Raw genomic sequence first — 13,044 nt, 5'->3', positions numbered from 1 at the left:
TCCATTAATTTGGGGCATGTTATTAATTTTCCTGTATTAATCAGACCCATCCATGAATACCCATCCCTTTTTACCATTGCTGCCACCCTAATCCAGGCCGCTGGGGACCTTGGGTTCTTGTTGAGCATTATCACTCATGCCCTAGTCCTTTTATTTTAATACATCTTTCACTAAAGCATTCTCAGTAATCATTCATATTTCATTTAACCAGTTTTGATGCTTAAATTGTCACTACAGTTTTTCAGTTACTCCTTTTAAATTTCCTTCATGATTCTTGGTTTTTTCACTCTTCACTTTTTTTTCTCATATGTTGATTTGCTGTACCGCTTTTATTTTTCTTTGTTACAAGAAATGGGTCACTATGTAGGGGAGAAGAGAGACATATTTGGAAGTGAATGTGATGTAAAAAAAAAGAAATCAACAAAAATAACATTTAAAAAACCTTTAATATTGAACATCAGTACTCCCATCTAAACTTTCTCAGCATTTATTAATATTTAAATTGCTTAATTTTTATGGATAAAGTATCTTAACAATTTTTCATTATGATTCTGGGATTGTTCACTCTTCTGCTTTCTTCTCTTTGCATTCTTTTAGAAGGGTTTTTCTGGGTAACTATCTTCCTCAGATATATTGGTGTTAATTGCCCTGTCAGTATTCACAAATATTCATAGAGGTCATCTAATTTAACCCTTTTATTTTACAGAAGATAAAGCTGCTACCAGATGAGATTAGGTGATGCTCAAAGGCACACAGGGAGAAGTAGTATGGCCAGGATTTCAATTCAGCTCAAAGATTCCTAGCTCTTGAGCTGAACGAGGCCGTAGGATATAGGGAAGAGGGCCATAGAGACCAACCCCCTCCTTTTACAAGTGAACACATTAAGTCCTAGAGAGGTGGGGTGGCTTACGCAGGATCCTATAGGGAGTAACAAGTGACCAAGACAAGATATGGAAGGCAGACACTCCAACTCCGGAGCCTGTGTTCTTTCTACTGCATCATGGGGCCTTATACTAATGTGCCAAACTCCAGAAATCCAAAGCCCATTATTAAACACCATCAATTTAACCAAATGTTTACTGTCCAAATTTGCCCTTCTCGTCTGATGTTGTTGCCTTATATTGGAAGCAGTGATAAAAATGCCACCTCTGCTCCTAAGATCTTGAGTTTCTTGTCCAAGTCATTATAATCTTTAGCAATCCTTTCTGGATTCCTTCTGGTAGTCTGATTTGTCCCCAGACTGAATCACCAGAAGTGTATAGTAATCATTCAGTTTGGAAGGTCGTGGTAGGTTTTCTGTTGCATATTGGATTCTTGCTCTAGGAACAGAGCAGATTACAATTATTCTCAGGCTAACAAATAACTCCCTTTCTAATACTTAGTGAGAATTCACCATTACTACTGATTTCTTCCTCCTGTGACCCTTACTAAATGATCTCTTACCTAACAATTGGACCCATGTCATTCCTTGGAACACAGTCAATTTTTTCTTCTCAAGGAAGAGATTCATTTGGCTGATATTACCACCAAGGCTTCCATGGTTTTTGATCCTTTCTTTTTCCAACATCTTCCTCTTCTGATCCATTTTCTTTTTTTCACATTAAAGCCCTTTTTTACGTATTTTAAAGTAACCCCAGAAATAAAAAAAAAAAACCCTTTGCATTTTTCATACTTGCTAGAAATGAGACCCTTAGCATTTGCTAATAATAGCTTCCCTAAAAATTCTGTTCTTAACCTTATTTGTGTCCTAGACCCCTTTGGCAGTCTGCTGAAGCCTTCTCAGAAGCATATTTTTACTTTTAATTTTTTTATTTAAATATTTTATTTTTTTCCAGTTACATGTAAAAACAATTTTTAACATTTGTATTTTAAAATTTTTAGTTCCAAATTTTCTCCCTTCTTCCCCTTCCTTTCATTGAGAAGGCAAGCAATTTAATATAGGGTATACATGTGCAATCATGCAAAACATTTCCATATTAGTCATCTTGTCATAAACCAAAAAAAACCAAGAAAAGTAAAGTAAAAAAGTATGCTTCTGTCCTCATTCTGACTCTTCTCAGTTTTCTCTCAGAAGGTGGATAGCATTTTTCATCATAAGTACTTTGGAATTATCTTGGATCATAGTGTTGCTCAGAATAGCTAAAGCATTCACAGCTGATTATCTTTATAATATTGCTGTTACTGTGCATAGTGTTCAGATTCTGCTCAGCTCATTTTGCATCAGTTCATGTAAGTCTTTCAAGGTTTTTCTGAAAGCATCCTGCCCATCATTTCTCATAGCACGGTATTATTCCATCACGCTCTCATACCACAAATTATTCAGCCATTCTCGAATTGATGGGCATCCCCTCAATTTTCAATTCTTTGCCACTACAAAAAGAGCTATTACAATTATTTTTGTACGTATAAGTCATTTTCTTTTTTTAAAATCTCTTTGGGATACAGACCTAGTGGTGATATTGCTAGGTCAAAGGGTATGCACAATTTTATGGGTGTAATTTTGGGTATAATTGCAAATTGCTCTCCAGAATGGTTGGATCAGTTCACAAATCTACTAACAGTGCTTTAGTAGAATACATAGGGTTAACAAAGGAGCTTTGTATTGTAATTGTTGTAATTAAATAAATAAATTATTAAATTTAAACAATATTATTAATTGACAATTAAACAATATTATTAATTAGCAAATTTAATACTTGTTTATTAATATGATAATTGAATATTATTTAAATTCCTTTGTTGTAATTATTGTAGTAAATTATTGTAAAGTAATTTTTGACATGAAGTTTGAGACTCCCTGCTGTTTTTTGGTCAGAATATTATTTGAAGTTTTTGAATTGATATTCACTAGTGATATTGGTTCTTTTTGTTTTAGACTCCCTAGTTTAAGTGCTGGAACTATTTATTTTATAAGAGGGGCTTGGAAGTGATATTCTTTTCAACTTGAGAAAATAATTTATATAATTAAATATTAATTGTTCTTTGAAAGTTTGATAGCATACACCCATAAATCCATCAGGGACATGTCATCCTGGCCCCTTTTGGTTCAAAATGGACATGGGTGTAGTTTTGTTTGGAAAGTGCAAGAGTTCAGAAGGAGCTCTGTGTCTAGACTTGCTGCACCATCAGTAGTAGTCATAGCCAAGCTTGATCTGTTTGCCAAGCAATTCTGTATTTGTGATTTGATTGATTTGAGGATTCCTCATATAGAAGCTCCCTATACTAATGCAGATTCTAAATTTAAGTTGAGTTAACTGGGGCACTGAGAAGTGACATGATATGCCTGTGTATGTATGATGTCAGATATGTAATAATGTCAGAAGCAGGACTTGAACTCAAGTCTTCTTGACCCTAGGATTGCCCCCTCTTCCCTATGCTAGCTGATCACTAAGCAAGTCTACAATATGAATTGCCTTTTGGGGACTGACTATTTTGGTCTCTGTAATCTCCATTTGTCGCCATGTAATCATTTATCTCATAAAGTATCATTATGATTTGTGTGTGTGAAATTATTTCCGAAAACATTCTTTTGTTATATGACAACAAAAACAATAGTGTATTAAAGAATTATGTAAAATAACTTGATAAATGTTAGCTGACATTGTCATCAATATTTCTCTAATATAAATTATTCTATGGGCCTATTCATATGGGCCTATGGTATTTTGGCTTTCTGTAGTAACCAGTGATTTCTTATCAGCAATATTAACAAATATAAATTAAAGTTGGTCAATTCTTAAAATAGATTTGCTTTAAGTTTTGTGTATGAAATATCTAAAGCTCTAGTTGAATCAGAGTTAAATTATTCACCGAGGTATGACCAAACTTTGAAAGACTAGTCTTAGCCAGAGATGCACCTAAATGATCTTCTTTCTTTCCTCCAGAAAGAGATCTCCCATTATATTGGTTATTTTTTGTTGGATTTAAAAATCCTTTGGATGTTTTTGAGAAATAGAAATAGAAACCTAAAAAGAATTTAGGGTAGCTAGTTGGCTCACTGGATATAGTGGCAGGCCTGGAGTCAGGAAGATCTGAGTTCAAATCTGGCCTCAGACATTTACTAGCTGTGTGACCCTGGGTAAATCACTACACCTCTGTTTGCTTTAATCCATTGGAGAAGGAAATAGCAAACCACTCCAGTATCTTTGCCCAAAAAAAAAACAAAAAACCAACCCATGGACAGTACGGTCTACGGGGCCACAGAGTTGGGCACAACTGAATGAATGAACAACAACAACATCAAAAAGAAAATTTATCGTGTAACTCTATTGTAGTTATGAAACTAGGATGCCAAGATTTCCTGGAACCCTGAGAAACACATTAATAAAATAGCTTATGTTTCTGCAGTGTGTCATAACCACCCTGATTGGAAGCAGGTAGTTGAAGTCACATTATCCCAGGTTTACCAGTAGAAAACTCAAGCCTGCAGAAGTGACTTGCCCCAGGTCACTCAGTCAGGAAGTATCTGAGCTGGGAGCTGAACACAGGTCTCGTGGACCTCAGTCTACACTTACTGTCTCTGCAGGAATATCCAGTAATAAAGCCCTTCCATCCACTGTTAACTGTTTTCATTTTGAGGCGATAGGCTTTGCATTTTCCCTCCACTTAATAGTATTTTATTTTTTTCCACTTACATGTAAGGATAATTTTCATCGTTTTGAGTTCCAGATTTTTTTCTCCTTCCCTCTCTCCTCTCCCCACTCCCCACGACAGCAAGCACTCTGTTATAGATTATACATGTACAATCATATTAGACATATTTCCTCATTAGTCATGTTGTGAAAGAAAAATCAGAACAAAAGGGAAAAACCATGAGAAAGAAAAAAACAAAAAGAGAAAATAGTCCGCTTTGGTCTGCATTCAGACTCCATAGTTACTTTTCTGAATGTGGATAGCATTTTCATCATGAGTCTTTTGGAATTCAGATGTTGCATTTCAAGGCTTTCTATGTCCCATCCTTAGGTACCATCCTCTTTTCTTCAAATTTATTTGCAAAGGATAACTTGTATGTTGATATTAACAAATCAAACTGCATTGACTGACTCATTGAATAACTGCCTAGTGTTTCTCGTTTAGGTGCCTGAAATTTTGGCTAAAAGTTGTCATTCTGAGTTTCTTTATTTACCTTTAAGCTTACCTTGTCTTGTAACCTCTGATTAGATTGTAAGCTTCTGTAAGACTGGGATTATTTTTTGCCTCTCTGTATTCCTCCCTCTTAGAGAAATATCTGGCACATAGTATGCACCTAATCTGTGCTTATTGATTGACTGATTGAACTGATTTTGTTTGCTTAGGCCCTTGACTCCTACAGAACTGAAAGTTTGGTTCTTTTTCCCCCTTTTGAAGTTACCAGGCAGTGACATTGCAAGTGGGAGCGATGTGTTCTCTGATGTCATCCCCAGCATTCCCAGCTCACCATGCCTGCTTCCCAAGAAGAAAAACAAACACCGCAACCTAGATGAGCTCCCCTGGAGCGCCATGACAAATGACGAGCAGGTAGAACTCTCTTCTCCATTTGTAATTAAAAGGTGAAGGTCAATGGAATATCTCTTTAAAGCTGGAGTGCACGTATAGGCAATCTGAACTCGAACTCACCTTTAGAGAGAGCTTTTTGTTCCCCCTGTAGAGCTTTCGGGCTTTCAAAGTGCTTTGCTCACAACAGCCTTATGAGGTAGGAGAGCCAGCTTTCGGCAGGGGGGCGGGAGTGGGGAGGGGGAAAGGCGCTTTACCTGACCTGTTCAAGCAAAACAAGGCATTGCAAAGTACTTTTTGGAAATATGTGACACAATATCTATCCGTGGAATATATACTAAATATTAACAGGTTTTAGTAACAGCACTCTTTTTCATTAAATAGGTTGAATATATTGAGTACTTGAGTCGTAAAGTCAGTACTGAAATGGGTCTTCGGGAACAACTTGATATCATTAAAATTATTGATCCCACTGCACAGATCTCCCCTACAGACAGTGAGTTTATTATTGAACTGAACTGTCTCACAGATGAAAAACTCAAACAGGTACGTGAGGAAAAAACAAATTCGTGTCTATGGATCTAATCAGAAAGAATCACAAATGTTAAACATTGTATAAAAGGTCACATTTCTGTATAAATTAGCATGGATGATTAAGATTTGCATTTCAACCCTGAAAAAATTGCTAAAAAGAACAGTTGAAGTTTTAGATAGCACATTATGGTTTACTAAGTTGTATGTGCAGTGATGTCATTTGATCCTTATCCCAAGGCTTTGAAGGAGGCAAGTCAGATAGTATTATCTCCATTTTAAAGATGAGAAAATTGGATTTGATTTTGGTTTGTTTTTTTTCATGGTTTCTCCCATTCATTTTAATTCTTCTATGCAACATGACTAATGTGAACATGTTAATATCATTATAAAAATAGTTTTTTACCTCAAAGACCCCCTCTAAAGGTCTCAGAAGACCTGCAGGGGTTTGAGGACCACACTTTGACAGTGCTTTATACCACAAACATTAGTCTCTGATATTGCTTTTTATTTTTTGATAGTCTAGTTATATGTTAGATTTTTTTTTTGAAGCCTCAAACACTGGCATGTTTTTATTTTTGCTACTTTTTCTGGTTTTAAAAACTCACCTGTTCCTTGGACATATCTAGCACATTTAGCTGTACCCATATTGGGAAGGAAATCTGATGTGATTTTGTAGTGGATTGTTGAAAGACCATGGAGGTCCCAGACTTGAGCCACTTTTCTTGTGTATGCTTCAAGGTGAGAAACTACATCAAGGAGCATGGGCCTCGTCAGCGGGCCATGAGAGAACCCTGGAAGAGAAGCAGCTACAACTGTGGCAGCACCAGCGGTGTGAGCGGCGCCAGCGCCAGCAGCAGCAGTGCCAGCATGGTCAGCTCTGCCAGCAGTACTGGATCCAGTGTGGGCAACTCCGCTTCCAACTCAAGCGCGAACATGAGCCGGGCACACAGTGATAGCAACCTGTCTACCAGTGCAGCGGAGAGGATTCGAGATTCTAAGGTAAAGTGTCCCATTGGTAAGTGCGAGGGCCTAGTGCAGTTTTGATAGTTAGTGATAGTATTTCCATGTCCCAACTTGGAATGCACTGAGATGCTTTCCAAACTAGATTCTGGGGAATGGGGACTTGGTTGTTTTGTTGCATGAGCTGGATGCAGTGTTAAAAATTGCATGCCCTGAGGGAGCAGGCCTTCATTTGTTCAGTTTCTTCATGATGTCTGACACTGTTGCTTTCTATGAATGAATCAGGAAAAGTGATTTTTAAAAATGCAACTGTCCTTAAGGATTTATTACCTCACCACCACTGCCGTGTTTATAAAGAGTCATCCATAGCAGAGATGTCAAATGTGCTGCACAGGCTGTGGCCCACGACACTCCAGAGAACCTCCTGAACCAAATTAAAATGGCATTGGGAAATATTTAACAAAATATTGGAAATACAATAGAACAGGTAATTCAGTTATAGTTTTCTAAGTCAGTATGTGGCCTTTTGGGATCCTTATTTACCTTTAGTAGCCCCTGTTTGAGTAAGATACTACTGGGCTGGAAGACGGGACAGTTAATTTTTTTTTTAATTTTCAATTAACAGGCATTTATTCTCCTCCCCTGCCCCCCCCCCCCCCAAGTTGAGAAAGAACAACAAAACCTTTGTAACAAATAATTCGGTCAAGAGAAAACAAACTCCCACATTGGTCATGACCAAAATTCTATGTCTCATTCTGCATTTTGAGTCTTTCACTTCTCTGGCAAGTGGTGGGTGTCATCATGGGTCCTCTGGAACTGTGGTTGGTCATTGTATTGTTCCAAATTCTTAGGTCTTTCAAAATTGTATATCATGACAATATTTTTATTTCACTTGTTTTCCTGGTTCTGCTCACTTCACTCTGCATCAGTTCATTCAAATTTTCTGAGTCCAAGTAGGGGAGTGCTTGGCATGCTGGTGAAATTTGCCTCCCCCTGTCCCCTGTCATGTGAAGGTCTGTCAGGTGTTCGGGCACAGGTAACTCTGGGCTTGGTGCCAGGAGCTTCCTGTCTGCTTCTGTCACCTCTAGAGCTGGAAAAGGGACCTTAGAGGTCATGAAGCGGAGGAAACTGAGGTCTAGGAAGGGGAAAGGACTTGCCCAGGGTGACATAGCTAAGAAGGCTGGATTGAGACCCAGCTTTTCCTGAGCTCTGCTCTTCATCACACTGCCTAGCTGCATGATCATGGGTGAGACACCTATCCTCACCTCTACCCAGAGCACCTACTTCATAGCACCAGGCATCAAAGAAGCTAATCTGTATGTAAAGTGCTCTGTAAATGTCAGTGCCTGTTATGATGGCCTTAAAGCCAGACAGCAGTTTTCAGGTTTGTCTGAATGCAAACTTCATAGAAATATATTGTCCTTTAAGAGCAAGAGAACTGCTGAAAATAGAATTAGTGATTCAGAGGGTTGGATTATTTCTTAAGGTTCATTGTTGAGTCAGTGTCACCATGGAACATGAAATGGGGATGGTGCCCTGGCAGAACGTACTGTCCCACACATGGCCTCCCCATTCTCCAAGGGCCCTGTCAGCTCTTAGGTCTATGTGCTTATAAACTTGTACGCTAAATGCTTGTTCCATGCCAATTTGCATAGGAGATACTTCCTCCTTTGTGATTTCTGCCTGACAGAATTCTTTTCTTTCTCAGAAGTTAAACATTGTGTATAGTTTTTCTGGCCTTAACAAACAGAAGTCATGTTAATAGAGTTCTTTGATGTCTCTCAGTGGGGCTTTGGGGTCCTTGCCATGGCAACTGAGCCTCGAGCCTGGTTCATGAGCATGGAGGTGTTCCTCCAACTCTGTGGGAACCAGTAGAGAAGAGCACCATGGTCCTTGGAGGCAGGACCATAGCTAGCTTTGTAGGAGGCGAGAAGTGTCCCCGATTCTTCTCCAGCCTGCATGGCCCAGCTCCAAGGTACTTATTTTCACCTGCATTTAAAAAGCCTCCTTGATGCCTGGGCATCCAGATCTGTAATGGGACCAAGCCTTCCCTCATAAGGATGACCTACACTAGGCAATAATAAACCAAGCAGAGCAAATTGGGAGGGAAGGCAGTTGTGAGGAGTGTAAAAGGGAGGGCCAGTTGAGTTGCTGAGAATAACTTAGGGGTAAAGGGGATCTGCAGAGGCCTCTAGAGCAGGAGCTGCCTGATGGGAGCTTGCACAGTAGGAGAGATGGGCTGATTTAACAAGATAAATGGGTGATTGAGCTGGGGAATCCAGAGGGACCAGCGGGGAGCCATGGGGATATGGGGGAGGGCAGGACGGGAAGGGGAGACAGGCAATAGTCCCAAAGAATCATACAGCCTTACCTGGACCTTGTCCATAGGCGGCATCAGTCATGTTCATTTGGCCTTGCTACTAGTGGGCCTTAATTACAATTAACAGAGAAGTTAATTTAAACCAGAGTTAACTCAGTCCTTATTACTAGATGAAATCATCTTCTTTAAACTCTGCTTGATCTAAAGAGGAAGGGATGTATTGGTCAAATACCATTACAGCATAACCCTCGACCGCAGCTGGAAAATGGCTTTCTGGTTTTGATTTTTTCCTACATGTCACAACCAGAAAAATAATTGAACTCTATATAATATTATTGTGCTGATTTGAAGTCTGATTTCAGATTTTGTCTATCACCCACTGCTTTCATAGGGATCATAGTTTTACAGTTCTAAAAAATTGTTTTTCTAAACAAAATTGCATTCATTTTACTCTCCCAAATGTAACTACTGCTGAATATCTGTGGTATTTCACCTGGCATTAGGCAGGGCACAGGGATTCTACTTGCCCCAGTGTATTTTTTTCCATTGTGGGAATTTCTTGTTGGAAACCTTCCTAGGGCCCATCATAGAGCACTGAGGTTTGGGGAGGAAAGATTCCAAATGGGAATCCAAGAAATAGATCTTGAGTGACATGTTATATTCTATAACTTTATAAGCTTGACAACATCATTGACAGTATCTTGATAATTTCATGGTTGCCCAAAAAAGAAAACCATTTTGATCCCTTTTAAAAACAGTCTCCATGTAGTTACTTCAGCTTCTTTCAGTTGTTTTTTTTTCCTCATTCATTTGTTCTTCAGAAGGTTCATTTTTTATCACTTCCCTTATTGGAGTACCTACACACAAATGATCCCCTCATTGATTTTAGCCTCACAGGTTCTTGGAAATTTATTTTTCAGATAAGGAAAACTGGTATTGTTTGATCCATTTTTCAGTGGACCAAATTTTACTTTTTAATGGTGGTAAGGTAACTTTTTCAGGACTAGCCACCAGCTAGCTTTTCTTTATCCCTCATTCTTTTTGGGAATCAGTTGTTTTCTTTGAGGCCAGTGGTTTTTTAATGTATTGTGGCTTGTTTTTTTGTGTCTCCAGTCCTGCTCATAAATAAAGTGATACTCTTGGAGAGGCACATTGGAGTCCTGATAAGAGAGAACAGTCCCTTTTAGATACCCAGAATGTTGTTTTGAACATACTTTGATGTCCTTTCTTGTACGACATTTCATCCTATTTTTAGTTTGGAAGCTAAAAGTTCACCTTGATTTTTGGATGCATTAAGATCCCAAACAAGGTAATTTATGTCTTTTTGAGTTGTTAACTGAGGCTTTTGAGAACAGAGAGTTATTTCCAGTGAGGAATCGGTCACCCCCCGTGTGGTCTGCTGAGCAGCCTTGTCCTTGTAATCAGAATCATCAGGTTCATCTTTTTCTGTTTTTCAAGTTTATGTAACAGGTAGTTTGTTCTTTAAAAAAGATCTTATCCTGTTACGTTTGTTTAACAAAAATAGCAAACTCTTTTGAGTGGTCTTTTAGGGAATTTTAGGAACCTTAAAAGGCATGTGCTGAAGTCCATGGGATTCAGTCAGTTATCTAAGGGTCTTTAAGTTTTATCTTTTGTGACCAAAATTGAGTTCCACTACTTTCCTAGCTTGAGGAATGGGGAGAGGTTTAGTTCTTGAACTTTAAGTGTTAGTCATTACCATTTGGATGATCAACACACTTCTAAGGCATAGGGAGCATTGGAGTAATGCACATGTCTCCAGAGCACAAAACATCTGAGGACAAATTAGAAAGAAGAAGAATATTTCCCAAATAATGCCCAGCGTCCAACTACTAGGACATCTTGAAGCATATTGAGAGGTTTACTGCTTGACTAAACATGTGAATGAACGTGGCCCAGCCTGCTTTGCCATCTAGCATGTAAGGGTCTTTATACCAATGACTTCTCACTATACTACGCCCCCCTCTCCAAACTGTACTTCATTACTGTTTCATATCACATAATTTATATCACAGTTTACTTGTTACTCCATAACAGTGGGTGCTAGAGAAACTCCTTATGTGTTTTTTGATTCAGCATCAAAAATGTATATAAAATAGCAAGAAATGTTTATGTGACAAAATGTGGATTCCGTGCTAGAACCTGTATTTAATAAAACTGCCAAGCCCCAGGCTGTGGCCTCTTTACTCAAGCAAGGTGAGCTGTAGCACCGGAATCTGAACAGTCCCTTAGCCTTCTTAATACTGTGCTTTGACCTGTGAAGTTCTTGCTGAGCAAGACAAGGGTACACCACAACTGATACTATTTTCCAAACTTGATTTTTCCCAGAAACGTTCCAAGCAGCGGAAGTTACAGCAGAAGGCCTTCCGCAAGAGGCAGCTCAAGGAGCAGAGGCAGGCCCGCAAAGAGAGGCTCAGTGGGCTCTTTCTCAATGAAGAGGTGCTGTCTCTGAAAGTGACCGAAGAAGACCATGAAGGAGATGTTGATGTTTTAATGTAACCAGGGAGAATTTGGCCTTAATGTTACCCTCAAAGTTTATGTGGATTTTTTTTAACCAAAATTTTGATTAGAGCTGTGCTGATGATTTAGATAAATGTTCGACTCCTAAAACTTAAGTGTAGTAAAGAAAGTGGCTTTTTGCAAAAAGATAAATGCTTTTCCAAGTTAGAAGACTTCACAGTTTGGTTTGTAATTAAATCCATTCATGTTGGTGTGTAGATTTACAATCACTCTCCAAGGTATATGATTCTCTTTGCGGTAGTACCAGTTGAGTTTTTCCAAAGGGTTGCTGTTTTTGTGTTTGATGCCCAGCTGAAAATCTTTTTTGTGGTGTTGGGGGCAAGGAGGCAGGGCTGCAGGTGAAGGTACCATTTGTATATTTTTAGGGTGTATTGTCTTGTGTCTTCACCTGTTATTTATTCATAAAATCATAGATATAAGATTAGAAACCTACTTTTCTTCTCCTTTCCATTCTTTGTGAAGTCAAAATCCCCTTGGAATTTGAGCCTGAATGATTATAGGGGAATAGTAGTACACGTAATCACAAGGCAGGAAGCCTAATGTCATGCTGAATCGTAGTCATTGGATGAGAAAGCTTTGAAAGGGGGAATTGCTTTCCAACATTCTCTGGGCCTTTAGCATCTAGAATTATTTTTCTCTCTAAGGCTGATTTTTCTTTTCAGTTTGATCTAATCATTGCAGTTGATTTCCTTTAGCCCAACTTGAGCTTTTAAGTTTGAGTAATGGTTTCTGGCTTGCTAAGAGACTCATGTACAAAATTCCCTGATGATAATCCTGGAAACTTTTCTGGACTTCTGTGTGAAACATTTGATAGTACATAAAAACTTTGAGTCATGGGAGTTTTCCATAAGAACCATAATTTAAAGTGTTTATCATGAACGTGAACTAGATACATGTTTATATATTGACTAGTTTATTGCCACCTTGTAAGATAGTGTGAAATGAGGGCATTCTTTAAAGTATTTTCATAGTAGTATGTTTTGAGTATTAGAAATACTGAAAATTTTAAGTAGCTTAAGACAGACTTTGAATCTTTCTGTAGGGAAGTTTATGATGGGGATGATTCATGTTGACAGTTGATGGGCTGCTCTTTAAAATTGTTTGATGATAACATTCTTGGGGGTAAAATGTTTTTGGGTGATTACAACTCTATAAAAGAAACAAGTCAGAGTAATCATGCCATGGAATCCACATTCTTCTCCAGTGTTTTACTTTTCTCT

General features: G+C 38.4%; 1 protein-coding gene across 2 annotated transcripts in view; it reads left to right on the top strand.

Annotated features, from left to right (window-relative positions):
- FAM199X (family with sequence similarity 199, X-linked) overlaps nt 1-12,827 on the top strand; it is a 32,754-nt gene extending 19,927 nt beyond the window's left edge. The window contains exons 3-6 of one of the 2 annotated variants that reach the window (XM_072626370.1): nt 5,347-5,496; nt 5,857-6,018; nt 6,745-7,005; nt 11,633-12,827. In XM_072626370.1, the coding sequence (XP_072482471.1) occupies nt 5,347-5,496; nt 5,857-6,018; nt 6,745-7,005; nt 11,633-11,803 (744 nt within the window). In that variant the 3' untranslated portion in view covers nt 11,804-12,827. The remainder of the gene's footprint in view (nt 1-5,346; nt 5,497-5,856; nt 6,019-6,744; nt 7,006-11,632) is intronic. The other variant, XM_072626371.1, reaches the window with a different exon arrangement.
- Nucleotides 12,828-13,044: the final 217 nt, after the last annotated feature.

This window comes from Notamacropus eugenii, chromosome X (genome assembly GCF_028372415.1).
Source record: "Notamacropus eugenii isolate mMacEug1 chromosome X, mMacEug1.pri_v2, whole genome shotgun sequence".
Classification (NCBI taxonomy): domain Eukaryota; kingdom Metazoa; phylum Chordata; class Mammalia; order Diprotodontia; family Macropodidae; genus Notamacropus; species Notamacropus eugenii.
This window is presented reverse-complemented; position numbering and strand designations above follow the sequence as displayed.